This window comes from Rhinoraja longicauda, chromosome 24 (assembly GCF_053455715.1).
Source record: "Rhinoraja longicauda isolate Sanriku21f chromosome 24, sRhiLon1.1, whole genome shotgun sequence".
NCBI lineage: Eukaryota > Metazoa > Chordata > Chondrichthyes > Rajiformes > Arhynchobatidae > Rhinoraja > Rhinoraja longicauda.
Genome location: NC_135976.1, coordinates 27,478,691 through 27,503,593, shown reverse-complemented (window position 1 = coordinate 27,503,593; position 24,903 = coordinate 27,478,691). Strand labels below are relative to the sequence as shown.

General features: G+C 46.6%; 1 protein-coding gene across 2 annotated transcripts in view; it reads right to left on the bottom strand.

The window, feature by feature from the left end:
• The window catches only part of ampd1 (adenosine monophosphate deaminase 1 (isoform M)), a 38,993-nt gene extending 26,723 nt beyond the window's left edge, over positions 1 to 12,270 (bottom strand). Inside the window, exons 1-4 of one of the 2 annotated variants that reach the window (XM_078420458.1) lie at positions 12,249 to 12,270; positions 6,684 to 6,858; positions 4,941 to 5,100; positions 3,544 to 3,709 (exon numbers count right to left, since the gene is read on the bottom strand). In XM_078420458.1, coding sequence (XP_078276584.1) covers positions 3,544 to 3,709; positions 4,941 to 5,100; positions 6,684 to 6,858; positions 12,249 to 12,270 — 523 coding nt within the window. Of the gene's footprint in view, positions 1 to 3,543; positions 3,710 to 4,940; positions 5,101 to 6,667; positions 6,859 to 12,248 lie in introns of those variants that run through there. The other variant, XM_078420459.1, reaches the window with a different exon arrangement.
• Positions 12,271 to 24,903: the final 12,633 nt, after the last annotated feature.

Genomic DNA, 24,903 nt, shown 5'->3' with positions numbered 1-24,903 from the left:
TGTTTAAGATCGCAGTAAAAGAACGACTTCAGACGATCAAATTGAAAATATTATATCTTAATCAGATAAGTGGTGCTTTGTTGATGAGATAAATGGAAACATAGATCAGTTAGGATCAGGGGTTAAAAGATTGAGAGGAGAACTGAAGTGGACTTTGATTACCCACGAGAGTGACAAGTACCGGTAGCGCAGCGGTAGAGTTGCTGCTTTACAGCGAATGCAGTGCCGGAGACTCAGGTTCGATCCTGACTACGGGTGCTGCACTGTAAGGAGTTTGTGCGTTCTCCCCGTGACCTGCGTGGGTTTTCTCCGAGATCTTCGGTTTCCTCCCACACTCCAAAGACGTACAGGTATGTAGGTTAATTGGCTGGGTAAATGTAAAAATTGTCCCTAGTGGGTGTAGGATAGTGTTAATGTACGGGGATCAATGGGCGGCACGGACTTGGAGGGCCGAAAAGGCCTGTTTCCGGCTGTATATATATGATGATGATATGATATGATACCGGAAACATACTGCCTGGGAGCGTATCAGGAATGAGTTGGTTAACCCATGATGAGCGTTTGTCGGCACAGGGCCTGTACTCGCTGATGTTTAGAAGAATGAGGGCGGACCTCATTGAAACGTACAGAATAGTGAAAGGCTTGGGTGGAGAGGATGTTAGAAACATAGAAACATAGGAAATAGGTGCAGGAGTAGGCCATTCAGCCCTTCGAGCCTGCACCGCCATTCAATATGATCATGGCCGATCATCCAGCTCAATAGCCTGTACCTGCCTTCTCTCCATACCCCCTGATCCGTTTAGCAAAAAGGGCCACATCTAACTCCCTCTTAAATATAGCCAATGAACTGGCCTCAACTACCTTCTGTGGCAGAGAATTCCACAGACTCACCACTCTCTGTGTGAAGAAATGTTTTCTCTTCTCGGTCCTAAAAGACTTCCCCCTTATCCTTAAGCAGTGACCCCTGGTTCTGGACTCCCCCAACATCGGGAACAATCTTCCCGCATCTAGCCTCTCCAACCCCTTAAGAATTTTATATGTTTCTATAAGATCCCCCCTCAGTCTTCTAAATTCCAGCGAGTACAAGCCCAGTCTATCCAGTCTTTCCTCATATGAAAGTCCCGCCATCCCAGGGATCAATCTGGTGAACCTTCTCTGTACTCCCTCTAAGGCAAGAACGTCTTTCCTCAGGTTAGGAGACCACTAGTTTCCACTAGTGGGAGAGTCTAGAACTACAGGTCATAGCCTCAGAATTAAAGGATGTTCTTTTAGGAAGGAGACGAGGAGAAATTTCTTTAGTCAAACCTGTGGAATCCGTTGTCACAGAAGGCTGTGGAGGCCAAGTCAACGGATATTTTTTTTAAGGCAGAGATAGATAGATTCTTGATTAGTACAGGTGTCAGAGGTTATGGGGAGAAGGCAGGAGAATGGGGTTAGGAGGGAGAGATAGATCAGCCATGGTTGAATGGCGGAGTAGACTTGATGGGCCGAATGGCCTAATTCTACTCCTGCTCCTTATGACCTTATGATCACTAATATCGTCTAAGGGAGCACAGCCTCAGAATAGAGTGACGCGCCTTTAGAAAGGAGATGGGGAGGAATTTCTTTGGCAAGTGGGTGGTGAATCTGTGGAATTCATTGCCACAGCCGGCTGTGGAGGCCAAGTCACTGGGTATTTTTAAAGTGGAGATTGACAGATTCTTGATTAGTAAGGGTGTCAAAGGTTAAGGAGAGGAGACAGGAGGCAGGGATGAGAAATCAGCCATGATTGAATGGTTTACCAAACTCAATGGACCATATGGACCAAATCTGCTCCGATGACTTATGAACATGAAGAGGTGCACTTAAATCGCCTTGCATTGAAGATTACGGATGAAATGTAGGAAGGAACTGCAGATGCTGGCTTAAACCGAAGATAGACACAAAATGCTGGAGTAACTTAGCGGGTCAGGCAGCATCTCGGGAGAGAAGGAATGGGTGACGTTTCGGGTCGAGACCCTTCTTCAGACAGAGTCCCAGTTGCCTGCGTTTGGCCCATATCCCTCTAAACCTGTCCTAGTTCTGTACCTAGATATCTCAACTACATTTCTTCCCTCCCATTTTTCCTGTAAAGACTCTATCCCCGACTCCCAAATCCTCCATCTATGCCGCATCTGCGCCCAGGATGAGGTTTATCAGATCGTCGGGGATGTCCTCATTTTTTAGGAAACAGGGGTTCCCCTCTTCCGTTATAGATGAGGCTCTCACTAGGGTCTCCTCGATATCCCGCAGCTCCGCTCCTGCTCCCCCTCCCCCCATTCGTAACAAGGACAGAGTCCCCCTTGTCCTCACCTTCCACCCCATCAGCCGTCGCATACAGCACATAATCCTCCAACACTTTCGCCACCTCCAACGGGATCCCACCACTGGCCACATCTTCCCATCTCCACCCCTTTCTGATTTCCGCAGAGACCGCAACTCCCTGGTCAACTCGTCCCTTCCCACCCACACCACCCCCACCCCCTCCCCAGGTACTTTCCCCTGCAACCACATGAGATGCAACACCTGTTCCTTTACCTTCCCCCCTCGACTCCATCCAAGGACCCCGACGGTCTTTTCAGGTGAGGCAGAGGTTCACTTGCACCTCCTCCAACCTCATCTACTGTATCCGCTGTTCCAGGTGTCATCTTCTGTACACCGGCGAGACCAAGCGCAGGCTCGGCGATCGTTTCGCTGAACACCTCCGCTCAGTCCGCCTTAACCCACCTGATCTCCCGGTGGCTCAGCACTTCAACTCCCCCTCCCATTCCCAATCTGACCTTTCTGTCCTAGGTCTCCTCCATTGTCAGAGTGAGGCCCAGTGCAAATTGGAAGAACAGCACCTCATATTTCGCTTGGGTAACTTACACCCCAGCGGTATGAACATTGACTTCTCTAACTTCAAATAGCCCTTGCTTTCCCTCTCTCTCCATCCCCTCCCCTTTCCCATTTCTCCCACCATCTACATTCTATCTCTGTCCCGCCCACTCCCCTGACATCAGTCTGAAGAATAAGAAAATAACTGCAGATGCTGGTACAAATCGAAGGTATTTATTCACAAATTGCTGAAGTAACTCAGCGGGTCAGGCAGCATCTCAGAAGAGAAGGAATGGGTGACGTTTTCGGGTCTGAAGAAGGGTCTCGACCCGAAACGTCACCCATTCCTTCTCTCCTGAGATGCTGCCTGACCTGCTGAGTTACTCCAGCATTTTGTGAATAAATACCTTCAGTCTGAAGAAGGGTCTCGACCCGAAACGTCACCCATTCCTTCTCTCCAGAGATGCTGCCTGTCCCGCTGAGTTACTCCAGCATTTTGTGTCTTCCTATCCATGTACCTGTTGAAATTGCCTCAACTACCTTCTCCAGCAGCTCGTTCCCTACACCCACCACCCCTTGCGTGTAAAAGTGACCCCTCAGATCCCCATAAAGTCTCTTCCCCTTCACCTTAAGCTTATGCCCTCTGGTTCTCGATTCCCCCACTCTGGGTAAGGGACACAGGGCGCCCATTCATGGACTCATCCTTACCTGGATGCACCTCATCCTCCTCTTTCCACTGTTCATGCTCCATGGTTCGCAAGAAGCGAGACGTGGTCCTAAAAAACCTCTGAACAGAGAGCCGCATGTATTTCTCCCGAATGGTCAAAGCTCGATACAGACCCTTGCAGGCAATTTCAAAATCTTCCATGGTTACCTGTTCACAGACGGGGGAGACAGTCAAATTCGGAATGGTTTTCACTTTGGACTTGAGAGATGCAGGGCAGAAACAGGCCCTTCGGCCCGCCGAGTCCGTGCCCACCTGCGATCACTCCCTACACTAGTACTATCTGTTGTGCTGACCGCATAATAACAGAAGCCTTACACCTGGATAACGATCCGGTAGACTTTATTAACTACGTAGCAAGCACGACCTCACGCCTGCACGTTCCACTTACACTAACCCCAATCTCGCAAGCAGTGGTCACTCAAAAGCTAAAGGGGCGTAACTTCAAAAGCGTGACGCATAACATGAGTGACACCATTACACTGATCTACACTATCCTACACACGAGGGATAATTTACACGTCACCGAAGCCATTTAACCTACAATTAACCTGCACGTCTATGGAGTGTGGGAGAAAAAAACGGAGCACCCGGAGAAAACCCGGGGCACGGAGAGAATGTACAAACAGTTCAGACAGCACCCGTAGTCAGGATCGAAACTGGGTCTCTGGCGCTGTAAGGCAGCAACTCTACCTCTGCGCCACCGTGCCGCCCTAAACTCTGCTGAGTTTTTCCAACTGTCCATCCTTCCTGTCTATATCAATGCAATCTGATTCCCTTAGAAGCCATATAGTGACCAGAACACCTCGATCATCTGGGCAGAAATCGGTGGACTTAAGCCTTTGTCGAGTTGGCAATAAGACCTAATGGCGTGCAGGTTGGTTTGGTGGCACAGTAGTGCAGGGGGTTCTGAACCCATCCTTTTTCTCGAGAGATGCTGCCTGACCAGCTGAGTTAATCCAGCACTTTGTGTCTTCGGTACAAACTTGCATCTGCAGTTCCTTTTAGGCTCAACCTCTCCCTGCCGCTCATACCCTACCCCCCCCCCCCAATTCAGGCATCGTTCTGCTAACCTTCCTCTGCAACCTTGCTGAATCTTCCACACCTTTGTCCATTGTCTTTCGCTCCTTAGTTGGGAAACATAGAAACATAGAAAATAGGTGCAGGAGGAGGCCATTCGGCCCTTCGAGCCAGCACCGCCATTCATTGTGGTCATGGCTGATCGTCCCCAATCAATAACCCATGCCTGCCTTCTCCCCATATCCCTTGATTCCACTAGCCCCGAGAACTCTATCTAACTCTCTCTTAAAACAAAGCAGGAAGAAAGGAAGGAATGGTATTCTGTGCAAAGCTTCATTGTGTAATGTAGACTTAGCCTTACCCCTGATGCATAGTCTCCAGTGATAGAGACTCTCTGGAAATCAGGTACATCCAGGTATGACGGCTCCATCATCTGGGCAGGCGTCGACTGCATTACCTCAGCCACATGAACCATTGGCACTGATGACTCGATGACCTTTGCCTTCATTGTTAGCTTCTTCCTAATGTGACAACACAATCCAAAGGTCTTTATTAATTAAAACATCCCGGTTTTAGAACAGAGGGTCTTCATCAAGGCAACACGGTGGGGCAGCGGTAGAGTTGCTGCCTTACAGCACCACGGACCCTGGTCTGATCCTGACCATGGGGGCTGTCTGTATGGAGTTAGTACGTTCTCCCCGTGACCTGCGTGGGTTTTCTCCGGGGGCTCCGGTTTGCTCCCATGCTCCAAAGACGTACAGGTTTGTAGGCTAATTGGCTTGGTCTAATTGTAAATTGTCCCCAGTGTATGTAGGATAGTGTTAGTGTGTGGGGATCGCTGCTGGGCGTGGACTCGGTGGGCCGATTGACCTGTTTCCACTAAACTATACTAAACTAAGCTAATCTACAAAACCTTGTGCTTGTTTTAAAAAAAAGTTATTGCTGTACCTCTTCCAAGTTCCAAAAGATGTTTAAATTCACAAATTTAAATTCCACCGGGTGGGGCCGTCAGCGATGGCAGTCTCGCCAACGGTCTGTCTATCTTTTCGTCTTTTTTGTTATTTTTAGTGTGTTTTTAAAAGTTTGTGTTAATGTTCTCTGGTTTGTTTTCTGTGGGGGGGGGGGGGGGAAGGGGGTCAGGGGAAACTTTTTTCTCAATCTCTTACCTTGCCTGAGATGCGATTGTTTTCCGGATCGTATCTCCGGTCGCCCTGCGGCCTAACATCGTGGAGGTGGCGGCCTTGCTAGAGTCTGACTTTGAGCCCCACCGTGGGACTTACCATTGGAGCCTGCGATCCCTTGCCTGGGATCGACGCTCCAACCGCGCGCGACCTGCAGATTCCAACATCGTGGAGCTCGCAGTCTCGGGTAGAGACTGATGTCGGGAAGCTCCAAAGTCGCAGAGGTTTCGACCATGCCACGACCCGGAGTCCAATCGCCTGACGTGGAGGGCCCGACCTCCAGCTACCAGAGCCAAGATCGCCCCATCAACGGAAGGCTCGAGGCCCCCGACCGCGGGAGAACAAAAAGGGGAAGAGATTGAACTTTTTTCCGCCTTCCATCACAGTGAGGAATGTGGAGGAGTCACTGTGGTGGACGTTCATGTTAAAATGTATTTTGTGTGTCCTGTTGCTTTTTAGTGGTATGACTGTTTGGCAAATCAAATTCCTCGTATGTTGCAAAACATACTTGGCTAATAATGTATGATTGTGATTATGATTATAATTATGATCGTTTCTGGATAAGTCACAGAGTCATACAGCGTGGAAACAGGCCCTTCGGCCCAACTGGCCCATACCGGCTAACATGTCCCATCAACACCAGTCCCACCTGCCTGCCTTTGGCCCATATCCCTCCAAACCTGTCCTATCCATGTACCTGTCTAACTATTTCTTAAACATTGGGATAATCCTTACCTCAACTACTTCTTCCGGCAGCTCGTTCCATACACCAACTACCCTTTGTGTGAAAATGTCACCCCCTCAGATTCCTATTAAATCTTTTCCCTTTCAACTTAAACCTATGTCCTCTCGTCTCGATTCCCCTACTCTGGTACCTACTACATTGAAGGTGTTTTTGAGATTCGACCTTTGTGCTTTGGTACCTCTTCTCTATGGATTCCTTTGACTTTCTGTCAATGAGGTGGTGCTGCATCTCAAGTTGTCCGATTGGGCAATCCTCTGCTATTCCAAATGGAGAGATCTCATCTCTTTCATCTTCGTCCTTGGCATCTTGGGCAAAGACTTTCTCAGCTAGGATCCGATCACTTTCATCCAATCCTGAAAAGAAAAGTCACATGGATATATATCTATATACTAAAACTCTCGTTTGTTTGTTCCTGAACTACAGCTAAAAAGGTACGCAATAGCACGCCAATTTTAGGCCCACCTTACTCACCATCGTCCCTTTGGGGCTAATGGAAGAAGTTTCATTGAAATCGGTGTTATATTTTTGAAGTTATTCACATTTTGAAGTTTAAATCTATCTCCTAGGGAGGGAGGGGGGAGGAAAAGGGGGGTTGAGGGGGATGGAGTGGGGGGCGGGAAGGGGAGGGGAGGGGGAGGGGAGGAAGGAGGGAGGGGGAGGGGGAGGAGTGGGTAGAGGGGAGAGGTGAGTAGAGGGGAGTGGGGAGAGGGGAGGGGGGAGGAGAGGGTGCTGCATCAATGCAGGAGAGGTTTGGCCCCAATGGGTCCAAATATATATATATATATATATATATGAGTGAGAAGATTTAATCAAGCAGCACATTTTATGAGAAGGATCCCAGGAATGAGTAGATTAACGTATGATGAGCGTTTGACGACACTGGATCTGTTCTCACTGGAGTTTATAAGACTGAGGAGGGGATCTCATTGAAACGTACCAAATCGTGAAAGGCCTGGATAGAGTGGATGTGGAGAGGATGTTCCCATTAGTGGGTGAGTCTAGGCCCAGAGGCCATAGCCTCAGAATTGAAGGTTGTTCCTTTAGGAAGGAGATGATGAGAAATTCCTTTAGTCAGAGGGTGATGAATCAAGGCTGTGGAGGCCAATGGATATTTGATTAGGACGGGTGTCAGGGATTGTGGAAAGAAGGCAGGAGAATGAGGTTGAGATAGATCAGCCATGATTGAATGGTTGACTAGACTTGATGGGCCGAAAGGGCTTGATTCTGCACCTATTACTTACGAACTTATAATGACACCAACAATTCTACAGACTAAGAAAATGAGGTGATTCGGTTGTTGTGGAACCACACTTTTTATGATCGAACTTGGGCAATTCTTAGCAAAGGGGTAGAACCGTCTTGTAAAAGTGCAACAATTCCAAATAATATTTTTAATAAGATACTGAATTTTCAACAAAAGGTTGAACTGTCTTGCAGAACTGCTACAATTACGAATAATATTTTTAACACGATACTGAATTCTCTCAATCTACATAATGCTGACTTCAACTTGCCTTGCAGGAGTAGTAAGCAAAACTGAAAGATGTCGCTGAGCTGGAAAGAGTGCAGAGAAGATTCGAGGGCCTGAGCTAGCGGGAGGGTTGAGCAGGTTAGGACATTATTCCTTGGAGCGCAGGAGGATAAGTTCCTCATGTGATCTTACACACCTCTAAAAGATCACCCTTCATCCTCCTGCGCTCCAAGGAATAAGGTCCTAGCCTGCTCATCCCTCCCTATAACCCAGGCCCTCGAGTCCTGGTAAATCTTCTCTGCACCTTTTCCAGCTTAGCCACATATTTTCTATATCAGGATAACCAAAGCTGAACACAATACTCTAAATGTGGCCTCACCAATGTCTTGTACAACTGTAACATGACCTCCTATCTTCTATACTCAATTCTCTGACTGATGAAGGCCAATGTGTCGACAGCCATCTTGACTATGATGGGGGAGGCCAAGATGTATGATCAAAGGGAGTTGCACAAGTTGGTGGATTTAAAAAAAAATACAGGCACAGGTTAATGTAGAAACATGGAACTGCAGATGCTGGTTTACAAAAAAATCACAGCATGCCAGAGTAACTCAGCAGGGAAGGAAGCATGCCTGGAAAACAGGGATCAGTGACATTTTGGGTCAGGAGCTTTCTTCAGACCCTACAATCGGTCTGAAGAAGGGTCCTGACCTGAAATGTCACCTATCCGTGTTCTCCAGGCATGCTGCCTAACCGGCTGAGTTACTCCAACACTTTGCTTCTTTTTTAAGAACAGATTAATGCATGGGCCCATAACCCTCTAACAATCAGGACTCCACACTCTTCCTTCTCCAGAGACAGCCTCTTCCCCACCATACAGGTGGAGTCACTTCAGCCAAGAAACAGCTGGAGGGGACGAAATCCAGCATTCATACTCCTGCATATCCTTCAGTCCAATTCTCCAGCCCCGACTTCCTGATATTGTTCCTCGAATCCAATCCCTACCCCGTTCTCCCACTACTGGTTCAAAGGGTCACTTCACCCATATCTCACCACTGCAGTTGGTGGTAAGATCCAGCATCTGCCACTGCCCACTCTCCTGGGTCAATTATTGCCTCCAGGACATCCTACCCTAGGCAGTCAAAGTGCGGAGCTCGCAGCTGGGACCAGGGTCGGCACCACGGAGGAGGCAGGAGGGGACCCGGCGGCAATAGTGGAGGGGTCGGTGCGCCGATCGATGAGGGCGCCGACCGACGGACGAGGACGGACCACGTGGGAGTGAGGACGCTGCTTCCGGGGGAAGGAATAAAGGAGGACCTGGTGTGGGGGGATCGCCAAGAGGGAGGGGGAGGTGGGAGAACAGAGGGGGACCTGGTGCGGGATACTTTGTAATCGCCCTTTATCGGTGACTATTTGCATGCCTTGGGTGTGCAAGTAAAGAATCTCACTGTGACTTGCCACATGTAACAATAGAATATTCATTCATTAATTCATCAATCAATTAACTAATTATTTTTTAATTAATTAATTAATCGATTGGTTAATTAATTGATTAATTGATTCATTGATTGATTAAGCGACAGATTAATTAATTCATTCATTCATTCATTGTTTACTTGATTGGTTAATTAATTTATTTATTTATTAATTGATTGATTGATTCATTCATTCATAAAGCAAGAAGCAAATTAGGTATTGAAGGGTTGGGTATTAAGGGATGTGGGCCCCTAAACGATGAAGGCAGGATCTGACCAATCTTCCACCACATTGGGACAATTGTTGTCTTAGTAAACTGATACCAGGCCAACCAATGTAGCTGTACATTCATTCCTAGCTTGTAAATGTCAGGGAATTTATTGATATGGCAACTATCAAAGAAAGATACATAACAACAATAGGAAAAAGTTGTAAACACTCAGCAACTCAAACAGCAATGAGAAGAAAGAAATTGAGTTAACACTGAAGACAGACACAAAATGCTGGAGTAACTTCTGCCCAATGAGTCTGCGCTGCCATGTACACTAACACTATCCAACACACTAGGGACAACCAAAGCCAATTAACCTACAAACCTCTATGTCTTCGGAGTGTGGGAGGGAAAAACCCACGCAGGGAAAACCGACACAGGTCACGGGGAGAACGTGCAAACTCCGTGCAGGCAACACCCGGGGTCAGGATTGAACCCAGATCTCTGGCGCTGTAAGGCAGCTGCTCCACCCAGAGTCATGTTTCAGTTGGTGCATGCTTCATCAGTGACTTTACGCCTTGCCATGATCCCTTTATTGCTTCGCTATTTTGAGATGTGCAGATTGAATCATAACCTCATAACACATCATCAGGAACCCAAACCTACATTTGAACATAACACAACATAGAAAGAAAAAAAGTGGATTCTTTGAAGTATGTCATAAGTAGATTGGAGAAATAAGGAACCACAGATGAAAACACAAAGTGGTGGAGTAACTCGTCGGGTCAAGCAGGATTTCTCAACTACAGGGAGAGATGACGTTTCGAGTCAGGGCTCATAAACAGATGCATGTAGGAAGGAACTGCAGATGCTGGTTTAAACCGAAGATGCACACAAAATGCTGGAGTAAGGGATTAAAAGTAACATTAGCAAATTTGCAGATGACACAAAGCTGGGTGGCAGTGTGAACTGTGAGGAAGATGCTATGAGGTTGCAGGGTGACTTGGACAGGTTGTGTGAGTGGGCGGATGCATGGTGCGAGGTTATCCACTTTGGTGGTAAGAATGGGAAGGCAGATTATTATCTAAATGGTGTCAAGTTAGGAAAAGGGGACGTACAACGAGATCTGGGTGTCCTAGTGCATCAGTCACTGAAAGGAAGCATGCAGGTACAGCAGGCAGTGAAGAAAGCCAATGGAATGTTGGCCTTCATAACAAGAGGAGTTGAGTATAGGAGCAAAGAGGTCCTTGTGCAGTTGTACAGGGCCCTGGTGAGACCGCACCTGGAGTACTGTGTGCAGTTTTGGTCACCAAATTTGAGGAAGGATATTCTTGCTATTGATGGCGTGCAACGTAGGTTTACTAGGTTAATTCCCGGAATGGCGGGACTGTCGTATGTTGAAAGACTGGAGCGACTAGGCTTGTATACACTGGAATTTAGAAGGATGAGAGGGGATCTTATTGAAACATATAAGATTATTAAGGGGTTGGACACGTTAGAGGCAGGAAACGTGTTCCCAATGTTGGGGGAGTCCAGAACCAGGGGCCACAGTTTAAGAATAAGGGGTAGGCCATTTAGAACGGAGATGAGAAAAAAAAAATTCAGTCAGAGAGTTGTAAATCTGTAGAATTCTCTGCCTCAGAAGGCAGTGGAGACCAATTCTCTGAATGCGATCAAGAGAGAGCTAGATAGAGCTCTTAAGGATAGCGGAGTCAGGGGGTATGGGGAGAAGGCAGGAACAGGGTACTGATTGGGAATGATCAGCCATGATCACATTGAATGGTGGTGCTGGCTCGAATGGCCGAATGGCCTCCTCCTGCACCTATTGTCTATTGTCTATTTTCTAAAATGCTGGAGTAACAGACTGAGACTGAGTTTCCCTCTCCCCTGAGTCTGAAGAGGGTCTCGACCTGAAACATCACCTATTCCTTTTCTTCAGAGAGGTCACCTGACCTGTTGAGTTACTCCAGCACTTTGTGTCCAACTTCTGCACAACACTAACCTCAACTATGACCTGTGAACTGTCTTTGGTTGCACTAAGGACATTATATTTTTGTTTGGTATTATTATGTTATTATATTATTACATTATATTATATTATTGAAATTCTGTTAATTATATATAATGTATGTATGCTATGTTTAATGTGAATTGGCCTCCACTGCCTTATGTGGCAGAGAATTCCACAGATTCACAACTCTCTGGGTGAAAAAAGCTTTTCCTCATCTCAGTCCTAATCGACCTACCCCTTATTCTTAAACTGTGAGCCCTGGCTCTGGTCTCGCCCAACATCGGGAAAATGTTTCCTGCATCTAGCCTGTCCAATCCCTTGAGAATTTTACATGTTTCTACAAGATCCCCTCTCATCTTTCTAAATTCCAGTGAATGTAAGCCCAGTCGATCATTCTTTCATCATACGTCAGTCCCACCATCCCAGGAACTAACTATGTGAACCTGCGCTGCACTTCCTCAATAGCAAGAATGTCCTTCCTCAGATTAGGAGACCAAAACTGCACACAATAGTCCAGGTTCATACGCCAGAACATGGTGTGAATGGGCTCTGGATGCTGGAGAATGTTTCCTACCTGATTTCCCGCCTTTAGACATCTTGACTTGCGGTGAATTTTCCCGCTGAGGTGGGTTGCAGTACCGGTTAATCGTGCGTCGAATGGACTATCTAACACAGTGTTTGGTCTGGGCTCAGTTGCAGCTTGATCTTGCTTGGTCATCTCCTATAAAAGGCTGGAAGTATTTATACACACAGCTATTTCAGGAGGACAACCTTTGCCTGTGGAGGCCATGTGATAGGTTTGGCCCGTACAGTATAATAATTATTGCATTATCATCATGAATTTTAACATAAAATATTATTATTCCATTTCCTCAGCTGGTATTGCAATTAGTTGATTTTAGTCATGTGCACCAAAGGTACAGTAAAAAACTTTGTTACCCAGTCAAATCTTGTTATCAAAACGTGTTATCCAGTCAAATCAAACTATACATGAGTACAGTACGCTATGTCCAAAGACAACAGGTAGTGGAAAGAGGAAAAATATTAGAGTGCAGAATATAGTGTGACAGCGTTAGAGAGTTACAGTTACGAAGGAAGAATAGTTTGAAGAAGAAAAAAGTCCAAGGGGTGCAATGAGGTTGGTTATAAGATCGGGATTGCACCCTATGAGAGATGCTCCCTTTCTGACAGGATGTTCAACAGTGGGAAATAAGTTGTTCCTGAATCTGATGGTACCTGCTTTCAAACGTTTGTATCTTCTGCCCATTGTGAGAAGGGAGAAGGTGGAATGGCCAGGGTCTGAGTGGATGGAGTTGCCTAGTGTGAAGTGTAGATGGAGTTGATGGAAGGAGGTCTGCTATGTGCGATGGACTGAGTTACATTCACAGCTCTCTGCTATTTCTTGCCGTCCTGCCAAGCCAAGCTGTGATACATCCCGATAGGATGCTTTAGTTTAGTTTAGTTTAGAGATACGGCGTGGAAACAGGCCCTTCGGCCCACCGAGTCCGTGCCGACTTGCGATCCCCGCACATTAACACTATATCCTACACACACTGGGGACAATTTACATTTATACCAAGCCAATTAACTGACAAGCCTTTGGAGTGTGGGAGGAGATCTCGGAGAAACCCCACGCAGGGCAGGGGGAGAACGTACGAACTCCGTACAGACAGCAACCGTATTCGGGTTCGAACTCGGGTCTCTGATGGTGTAAGCGCTGTAAAGGCAACAACTCTACTGCTGCGCCACCGTGCAGCCCTTTCTACGGTGCACCAACGTAGAGGTTGGTGAGAGTCGTTGGTGGCAGGACGAATTTTGTTCATTCTTCTGAAGAAGTAAAAGCATTGGTGTGCTTTCTCAGCTGTATTTTCCATGGGGTTGGTCCGGGACAGATTGTGGGTGATATTTATGCCTCAGAACTTGAAGCTCTCGACAATTTACACTTTGGCACCATAGATGCTGATTGGGAACATGTGCTCCACCTTGCTTCTCGAAGTCAAGGAACTAGCTCCTGCGTCTTGCTGACATTGAGGGAGAAGTTGTTTAATTTTGTTTAGTTTAGAGATACAGAAGCAGGATGTTCGACCCACCCTAACAAGGAGATTAAGGAAGGGTCTCTTCAATGTAATGGCTAGCATTTTCACTTCGGCCAACAGCACTCTGTGGAACTTACCTGCCTGAGGGGAGACCTCATTGAAACCTACCAAATAAAGAAAGGCCCAGATAGAGTGGATGCGGAGCGGATGTTTCCAGTAGTGGGAGAGTGTAAGACTAGAGGGCACAGCCTCAAAATAAAAGGACATATAAAAGAGGAATTCCTTTCGCCAGAGGGTGGTGAACCTGTGGAATTCATTGCCACAGTGGGTATTTTTCAAGCAAAGATTGATAGGTTCTTGATTAGTACGGGTGTCAAAGGGGACGGGAAGAAGAAGGCAGGAGAATGGGGTTGGGAGGGAACATAGATCAGCTTGATTGAATGGGGGAGTTGACTCGATGGGCCAAATGGCCTAATTGTAATAATAATAATAATAATAAGCATTTATTTTATATAGCGCCTTATCAGGTGCTCAAAGCGCTTTACAAAAACAATCATAACATAAAAACAAACAGACAAACTATCCTAACGGAAAAGCGGCGAATAAACAACGCCAGCGTCCTCTCACGTCAGGGTCCGGCAGTAGACAACAAAAAGCACAGGACACACAGATACAATTTTTACACAAACAGCCATCACAGTGATTGCTCTAGGCATACCCTCACTGTGATGGAAGGCAAAGAAAAGTCTTATCTACTCCTATTGTGCTCCTATTTCTTCTGGACTGGATTTTATTTCACGCATGGAGCAGTTTGGAGCACATTATTTCTATCCTTGTTTGTCTGTACGTAAAGACAGACAGAATACTGTCAAGGAATACATCAAGGCAGAAGATGACATTTCCTATCAGCCATTCCCCCATTATCAAGGACATATTACTACCACAATACCATTAGCTTGTATTTACGTGGAATAATTAGGACATAGCTCAACTGTTTCCTGGCAGATAAGCAGTTTTCTACCACTTACTGTCCGGTCTTGAATATGAATGATGGTTCTTTGGGTGATATATCTATCAGTTATTAACAACAGGAATGGCACGGATGGACTAAACTAACTTTCGTTCCAAACTGGAGAATCAGACGGACACGTGGCAGCAGCAGCAGGGCTTGCATGCCAGTACTTCCTATAATGTTTCGGTTATTTTACCTTTCTTTAGAGATACAGCACAGAAACAGGCCCTTCGGCCCACTGAGTCCGCCCCAACCTCGGTCACCCCGTACGCTAGCCCTACAATCCTACACCCGAGGGACAATTTACAATTTTACCAATTAAGCTACGAACTTGCACGTTTTAGGAGTGTTTGAGGAAACCGGGGCACCTGGAGAAAACCCACGCAGGTCACGGGGAGAACGTACAATCCCCGTATGGTCAGCACCTGTAGTCAGGATCGAAACCGGGTCCCTGACGCCGAAAGGCAGTAACTGCACTGTGGCACGTTGGTGCAGGTAGGAGAGGAGGAAAAGGGAATATCCAGGGTGGTAGGCATCCGTCACGAAACCTTCAGCGCTCCTGATGCAACGCACCGTGAAGATGGGCTGGGGTGGGAGGAAGTGCCGAACCTGTGATGGACCGGGCTGTGTTCACCGCTCTCTGCGGGATCAGGCGGTCAAGAACAGAGCCGTTGGCCGACCAGGCTGAGATGCATCCCGTCATCACCAATAAGTCTAAGGAGTTAGTGGTGGACTTTAGGAGGTGAGGAACACCCCTGTCCCCTGTCTCCATCAATGGTGTGGATGGCAGGTTACCAAGGAGCACAAGTACCTTGGAGTTTACCTGGACAGTAAACTGGACTGGTCCAGGAACGCTGAGGCCCTGTACAAGAAGGGACAGAGCCGGCTGTACTTTCTGAGGAGTCTGCAGTGAGATGCTGCAGATGTTCTACCAATCGGTGGTGGCCAGTGCCATCTTCTTCACTGCCGTGTGCCGGGGCAGCAGGGCGAAGGCCACGGATGCCAACAGAATTAAAAAGCTCATCAGGAAGGCTGACCCCGTCCTGGGAGTGGGGTTGGATTCACCGGAGATGGTCTTGGAGGGGAGGACGCTCCTCAAACTGCGGAGCATCCTGGACAATGCAGCTCACCCCCTCCATGACACACTGGTCAACCTGAGGAGCACCTTCAGCGACAGACTGGTTCCACCAAGATGCAGCATAGAACGCCACAGGAGATCCTTCTTCCCTGTGGCTGTCAAACTGCACAACTCCTCCCCCTTCTGTCGTGGGGGGGACTGACTCCCCTTACCCCCACCCCTCCTCCCCAATCTTTGCACATCTCCAATCTTTGGACTTTCCACTCGTCACATTAATTTCATGTTTCATGTGTCTTGTTGTGTTTTATGACCGTTGGCAGACCAATTTCCCTCCTGGGATAAATAAAGGTCTATCGTATCGTATCGTATCGTATCGTCAGAACATTTTCTATCAGGCATTCTGTAGACGTTTGAAAGAATCCTTGTGGACATGCCAAAACTTCTCAGACACCTAATAAATTAAACATAGCACTGTGATGCACTTTCGGTCCATTGCATCAGCGTGAAGGGACAATGTTATTGCCAGGTCTGTCTCATAATAGAACCTACAATTGCAAATTATTACATCGCATTTAAATGTAAATGGACATCTTTAAGCTGTTAGCAACACTGTATAATGTGAATTACTGTGGTTTTAGTTTTAGAGATACGGCATGGTAACAGGCCCTTCGGCCCACTGAGCCTGCACCGACCAGCGATCACGCGTACACGAGTTCTATCCTGCACACTAGGGACAATTTACAGAAGCCAATCAACCTACAAACCTGTACGTCTGAGGAGTGTGGGAGGAAACCGGAGCACCCCGAGAAAACCCACGCGGTCACAGGGAGAACGTACAAACTCCGTACAGTCAGCAACTGTAGTCAGGATCGAACCTGGATCTCCACCACTCTGCCACTGTGCCGTCCTATTCTTTGTTTTGATTTTTTTCTCCAAGATGGGTCTACTGAGGATGGTTCTGCAGCAGGAATTGGCGTTGTGTTCAGCACGGACATTGTGGGCCCAAGGGCCTGTTCCATGTTCTCTTCCATGTTCTATGTTCTACAACTGCTGAATGTCTTAATTTCGTTGAAATGATTACGTCCGACTATCTTGGGAATTACTTTTAGATGCATCTGGCCTTCTGCTTGCAGCTCATGTAACATTACTGGCATGCTTTGGTTATTTAAGCTTGTTACGTCTCCTCCCACCAGAAGCAAGTAGAAGTAAGCATAATTTTCTAGGTGCAAGTGTTTGCATGAGCCACTAAGCTTCCTTAGAAAAGGTTAAAGATTATTGGCTTTAGTCTTCCAATATTTTAGATCGTGATGACACAGAGGGACGTCAAGCTGTGCCAATTAATTAAAACCTGCTTAGTAATTTTACCCTTTCAGCATTCTTGCTATTGAGGGCGTGCAGCGTAGGTTTACTAGGTCAATTCCCGGAATGGCGGGACTGTCATATGTTGAAAGACTGGAGCGACTAGGCTTGTATACACTGGAATTTAGAAGGATGAGAGGGGATCTTATCGAAACGTATAAGATTATTAAGGGGTTGGACACATTGGAGGCAGGAAACATGTTCCCAATGTTGGGGAAGTCCAGAACAAGGGGCCACAGTTTAAGAATAAGGGGTAGGCCATTTAGAACTGAGATGAGGAAAAACATTTTCAGTCAGAGAGTTGTGAATCTGTGGAATTCTCTGCCTCAGAAGGCAGTGGAGGCCAATTCTCTGAATGCATTCAAGAGAGAGCTAGATAGAGCTCTTAAGGCTAGCGGAGTCAGGGGGTATGGGGAGAAGGCAGGAACGGGGTACTGATTGAGAATGATCAGCCATGATCACATTGAATGGCGGTGCTGGCTCGAAGGGCCGAATGGCCTCCTCCTGCACCTATTGTCTATTGTCTATTGTTACGTCAAAATAACTACATTTCAACCCTCTTCCATTCCACAGCAAATATCTTTTAATTCCACTGAGAATTTCTACATCTACTGCATTTTCAGGCAGTCAGTTCCATTCTCTGGGTAAAACAAATTCATCTCCCACTGAATCCTCTGTACCGATTACTTTAAATATTTGCCCCCGTGATTTTTGACTTCACCTTTTCTGAAAAAGACAGCTGCCCAATCTATCCTCACAGTTGGGTTTTTTTCCCAGGACTGGATCCACATCCACTCCTTCCACAGATGTTGCCTGGCACGCTGTGTTACTCCATCACTTTGTGTTCTTTTTCAATATTCACAAGTAATAGGAGCAGAATTGGGCCATTCAGCCCATCATATCTACTCCCCCATTCAATCATGACTGATCTATCTTTCCCTTCTAACCCTATTCTCCTGCCTTCTCCCCATAACCTCTGACACCCGCACTACTGTCGTATACTGTCGTATGTTGAAAGGCTGGAGCAATTAGGCTTGTATACACTGGAATTTAGAAGGATGAGGGGGGATCTTATTGAAACATATAAGATAATTAGGGGATTGGACACATTAGAGGCAGGAAACATGTTCCCAATGTTGGGGGAGTCCAGAACAAGGGGCCACAGTTTAAGAATAAGGGGTAGGCCATTTAGAACGGAGATGAGGAAGAACTTTTTCAGTCAGAGAGTGGTGAAGGTGTGGAATTCTCTGCCTCAGAAGGCAGTGGAGGCCAGTCCGTTGGATGCTTTCAAGAGAGAGCTGGATAGAGCTCTTAAGGATAGCGGAGTGAGGGGGTATGGGGAGAAGGCAGGAACGGGGTACTGATTGAGAGTGATCAGCCATGATCGCATTGAATGGCGGTGCTGGCTCGAAGGGCTGAATGGCCTACTCCTGCACCTATTGTCTATTGTCTATTGTCTATTGTCTAATCAAGAATCTATCTATCTAAACTAAAAACAAAAAAACTATTCTCTCTCACCAGTCCATCATCCACACTGATTCTCTACTGCAAACCTACACATTAGGCTTAATTTAAAGTCAAGAGTATTTGTCATATGTAGCGACCAAGGAACAATGAAATTTCTCCTTGCAGCAGCATAACAGGCCTGTAAATCCGGTACACATAGATAACATATAATATCTGAGGAACTCAGTGGGACGGGCGGCATCTGTGGGGGGAATGGACAGGCCACGTCTCAGGCCAGGACCATGGACTAGCTGCAGTAAAACAGGATATTCGTCGTATTTCGCTTGGGCAGCCTACAACTCAGTGGTGTGAAGATTGATTTCTCTAACTTCAAGTAACCCTTGTATTCCCTCTCTCTCCATCCCTCCTCCACCCCAGTCATCCTCCTAGTTTCACTGTCACCCTGCTTAGTTTCACTGTTTGTATCCACTCGTTATCACATTCTCCGCAGCCAACAATGGACCATTGTGGGCTCCACCTTTCCTCGATCATCTGGCTGGCTATGATTTGTTCTTTGCATGCCTTTCATTCCTTTGTACCTTTTCATTAGTTTACCTATTATTCCCGTGACTCTCAGTCTGAAGAAAGGTCTCGAAAGTTCTTAAAAAAAATATTGTCTAATCTTGGCCTTGAAGGCCCGTTGACCTGATGATCTTGGCCTGGCAATGTTGTTGCTTGAATAGGGTTGGGGTTTGTATGTGGTGGAGAATTAAATTATAAACTAACCCCACCATGGCTAATCCTACCATCTCAGCCACTGTGCCGCCCTAAATGTCAATAGACAATAGACAATAGGTGCAGGAGGAGGCCATTCGGCCCTTCGAGCCAGCACCGCCATTCAATGTGATCATGGCTGATCATTCTCAATCAGTACCCCGTTCCTGCCTTCTCCCCATACCCCCAGACTCCGCTATCCTTAAGAGCTCTATCTAGCTCTCTCTTGAATGCATTCAGAGAATTGGCCTCCACTGCCTTCTGAGGCAGAGAATTCCACAGATTCACAACTCTCTGACTGAAAAAGTTATGTCCTCGCAGTTTGGTGACATAAGATAAGATGCTCACGTTGGAGTAATGGTTGCCATGAAATGAGTGCATTTTTTTGCTTAAGAATTAGGATCTAGTGTTAATGACAGTGTGCACATACTGTGTGAATTCTCGAAGATAGACGCAAAAAGCTGGAGTAACTCAGCGGGTCAGACAGCATCTCTGGAGAAAAGGAATAGATGACGTTTCGGCTCGAGACCCTCCTTCAGTCTGAAGAAGGGTCTCGACCCGAAACGTCCCCCTACTCCTTCTCTCCAGAGATGCTGTCTGTCCTGCTGAGTTACTCCAGCGTTTTGCGTCTATCTTCGGTTGCATCTGCAGTTCCTTCCCACACTGTGTGAATTCTCAGTGGTTTATGATAACCTTGCAGCCAAACTCTTAAACCTTTCAGTGTGACATCTTCTTCCAGTTCTGGACAGCATTTACTGACCCTTAGATAATGCATGAAATAAAAGTGTACAAATGAACTAAGGTGGCCTCCCATGGCCCCATCAATCCTAACTAGAACCAGGAGACTAAGTTACTTGTGCAGCAACCTGCCAAGTAAATACCAAGTGCCTGAGCTTATGAGTATATATACCTGTTAACATCGGGACAGGGGGCAGAGCAGCATGAATAAATAAGCTGGGGACCGTGAGATACCAGACACCCCAACACATTGAGAAGCAAGATAGGATTACTAGATGAGGAAAACCTTTTTCACCCAGAGAGTTGTGAATCTGTGGCATTCTCTGCCACAGAAGGCAGTGGAGGCCAATTCACTGGATGTATTCAAGAGTTAGATATAGCTCTTATGGCTAACGGAATCAAGGGATATGGGGGGGGGGGAAAGCAGGAACAGGGTACTGATTTTGGATGATCAGCCATGATCATATTGAATGGCGGTGCTGGCTTGAAGGGCCGAATGGCCTTCTCCTGCACCTCTTTTCTATGTTTCTATGTTACTGGTGTTCATGCTCCCAGTGATATACAGTGAGGGATGCGGGCGGCTCAGTGGTCGAGCTGCTGCCTCACAGTGCCAGAGACCTGGGTTCGATCCTGACCTTGGGTGCTGTCTGACTTTGTTTGTTCCTCCCTGTGACCGCTTGGGTTTCCTCCAGGCGCACTGGTTTCCCCCTCACATCGCAAAGACGCGTGGGTTTGCAGGTTAGTAAGGCCCCGTGTGTATTAGGATAACTAGTGTGATCGGTTGGCGTGGACTCGGTGGGCCGAAGGGTCGGTTTCCATGCTGTATCTCTAAACTAAAAAAAAAATGTTGGTGGTATTTTACAAAAAAGACACAAAGTATTGGAGTAATTAAGTGGGTCAGGCAGCAACTCTGAAGGGTATGACTCGGGTGGCACAGTGGCACAGCGGTAGAGATGCTGCCTTTTTGCACCAGAGACCCAGGTTTGATCCAAACGTTCTCCCCGTGACTGCGTGGATTTTCTCTGGGTGCTCCGGTTTCTCCGGTTTCTCCGGGTGCTCCGGTTTCTTTCCACATTCCAAAATCGTACAGGTTTGTAGGTTAATAGTGCTAGTGTACAAGGTGATCGGTGGTCAGCGCAGACAATAGACAATAGACAATAGGTGAAGGAGGAGGCCATTCGGCCCTTCGAGCCAGCACCGCTGTGGTGGGCTGAAGGGCCTGCTCCCCCACTGTATCTCTAAAGTCTAAAAAGTCTAAAGGTGACGTTTCGAGTCAGGACCTTTCTTGAGACGACTGTAGAAGAGGGGGGGGGGGGGGGGGAGCTGGAAGAGAGATGGGGAAGGCCAAAGCCAGGCTAGTGTTAGTGTGGTCGAAGATCAGGAGAGCAGCAGAAATCAGAGGGGGAGCAGTGAGAGAGAATCTCGAAGAACTCTCGTCAGAGGGAGGAGGAGAACATTTTCGAAGTGAGGACACCGTGAGGAGATTTTACAGTAAAAGGTATCTTTTGCTGCTTCACTGTGAAATTGCCTAATGCTATGCCTACTTTGAAGAAGTTCTCCACTTCCCTTCGACGGGAGAATGTAGAAACAAGAACTGCAGATGCTGGTTTACAAATAAAGGCACAAAGTTCTGGATTAACTCAATGGGTCAGGCAGCATGTCTGGAGAATATTGATAGGTGATGTTTGGGTCCAGAATTGCAATGACTACAGGATTATCAGTAAGGAGGATGGCCTTGTGATAGTTTAGTTTAATTTATTGTCACGTGTACCGTGAAAAGCATTTGTTGTGTGCTAGTCAGCGGAAAGACAATACATGATTACAATGGAGTCATCCACAGTGTACAGACACATGATAAAGGGAATAACGTTTAGTGCAAGATATAGTCGAGTAAAGTCCAATTAAAGATAGCCCAAGGGTCTCCAATTCGTTTGATAGTTGCTCAGGACAGCTCTCTAGTTGTTGGTGGGATGGTTCAGTGGCCTGACAGCAATTGGGAAGAAACTGTCCCTGAATCCGGAAATGTGCATTTTCACACTTGCCTGACGGGTGAGGGGAAAAGTGCAAGTGGGTAGGGTGCGACTCGTCCTTGATTATGTTACTGCCCTTGCCGAGGCAGCGTGAGGTGTAAATGGAGTCAAAAGATGGGAGGCTGGTTTGTGTGATGGTCTGGGCTGCGTCCACAATTCTCTGCAATATTTTGCGGTCTTGGACAGAGCTGTTCCCAAACCACGCTGTGCTGTGTGAACATAGCGACTGGGTTCTACTGGGGGAAATCGAGTGAAATCAAGCTCTGACCCTAGAACCAGCAACAGCTCAGCTTTTCTCCGGTTGGTAACTGATGTAACAGCAGTGTAGCGTTACAGACGGACAGGAATAAACTCAACAGCTGCCTGTGAATTGGCCTTTGCTTACCGCAAGGCTAAGAGGCACAGAGCAAAGAACAAACTGCTAGAGGAACTCAACAGGTCGGGCAGCATCTGTGGAGGGAAATAACTTATTGAGGACTGAGCATCAGGACTGAGCGTGGAAAGGATAGTCTGTATAAAGAGAAGGGGTTCGACCCAGGATTGATTCTGACTACAGGGTGCTGTCTGGACAGAGTCTGTATGTTCTCCCTATGACCATGTGAGCTTTCTCCGGGTGCTCCGGTTTCCTCCCACACTCCAAAGACATGCAGGTTTACAGTTTAATTGGCTTTGGTAACATTGAAAATTGTCCTAGTGTGTAGGATGGCACCAGTGTATGGGGATTGCTGGTCGGCGCCGACTCGGTGGGACGTAGGGCCTGTTTCCACGCTGAATCCCTAAAGTCTAGAGCCTAAAGTCCAAAGATGGAGATGATGTTTCCATAGATCCCCTTTCACATCATTCCCCGTGGAAGCAAAGTGTGTGCCTGGAATGTACTGCCAGGAGTGGTGGTGGTGGTGTAGGCAGAGGCGGATATGGTTATGACATTTAAGATGCTTTTAGATAGGCACATGGATGTACGGGGCGTAATAAGTTTAGTTTATTATTGTCACGTGTATATAGAAACGTTTTTTTGTTGCTTGTCATCCAGACTGCGAAAATACAATATATAACAGGCAGACAGAGGAGATTCGTTTTACTTGGTATCATGTTCGGCAAGGACAGTGTGGACCAAAGTTTCCTATTCCTGTGCTGCACTGTTATGTGTTCTATGAGCATGGGATATGGAAAATATCCTCAGAGATATTAATGTGCAAATCGATGCGCTGTAGGTACACCTTGAGACCGATTGTAAGTTTTGAATATGAACACTAGAATATTAGCCACAATAACTTGAGATATTTATAAACTAAGGGAAGATTGATTATTTTTAGTTGAGTCCATCTTACGTTGTATATGGGATCAAACTGTAACAAATGAAGGAACAGCATCAATATCAATACCAAATGTTCCATTTTATTCCACGCACTCAGGATCTCATTCAGAACAGTAGCTCCCTCTCCTGGCCCAAGATATCCCCATCAAAAAGGAAAAGCAACAAAAGGTGCTACCTTTGTGTATAGAAGTTGGGAGGTCATGTTGCAGTTGTATAAGACGTCGGTGAGGCCGCATTTAGAGCATTGTGTTCAATTCTGGGCACCATGTTATAGGAAAGATGTTGTCAAGCTGGAAATGGAGCCGAGAAGATTTACGAGGATGTTGCCAGGACTCGAGGGCCTGAGCTATAGGGAGAGGTTGAGCAGGCTAGCTTGGAGCACAGGAGGATGAGGGGTGATCTTGTAGAGGTGTACAAAATCATGAGGAATAGATCGGGTAGACATACACAGTCCCTTGCCTAAACCAGAGGACATAGGTTTAAGGTGGGAGGGAAAGGTTTAATGGGAACCTGCTCTGCTCCCTGTACACCCATGACTGTGTGGCCCCATACAGCACCATATCATTTTTAAAATCTCAATTATATCACCACGGTCAAACATTTCAATAAAAATGAGATGGGGCAAAAAGGCGAAGAATCTTTTGTCGTGTTGTCAGAACACTTGGTCTTTGATGTCAGCAAGAGAAAATAATTGGTAGTTGACTTAAGAGAGGGGTGGGGGGGGGGGGGGGGGGTGTGTAGAACACAACACTGTCCTTCTCATCAAAAGGCAAAAAGGGGTGGACACCATGTGTACTGACCACCCCACCATTGTAGGGATCTACAAGAGTCACTGCCTCAAAAAGGCAGCCAGCATCGGAGACCAAGATCACCCTGGCCACAAACTCATTTTACTCCTGCCATCAGGAAAAAGGTATGGCAGCCTGAAAACTGTAACGTCCAGGTTCTGGAGCAGCTTCGTTCAAAATGTCATATCTTGGAGCATGTACAGTGCCCTCCATAATGTTTGGGACAAAGACCCATCATTTATTTATTTGCCTCTGTACTCCACAATTTGAGATTTGTAATAGAAAAAAAATCACATGTGGTTAAAGTGCACATTGTCAGATTTTAATAAAGGCCATTTTTATACATTTTGGTTTCACCATGTAGAAATTACAGCAGTGTTTATACATAGTCCCCCCCATTTCAGGGCACCATAATGTTTGGGACACAGCAATGTCATGTAAATGAAAGTAGTCATGTTTAGTATTTTGTTGCATATCCTTTGCATGCAATGACTGCTTGAAGTCTGCGATTCATGGACATCACCAGTTTCTGGGTGCCTTCTCTGGTGCCAGGCCTGTATTGCAGTCATTTTTAGCTTATGCTTGTTTTGGGGGTTAGTCCCCTTCCGTTTTCTCTTCAGCTTATAAAAGGCATGCTCAATTGGGTTCAGAAC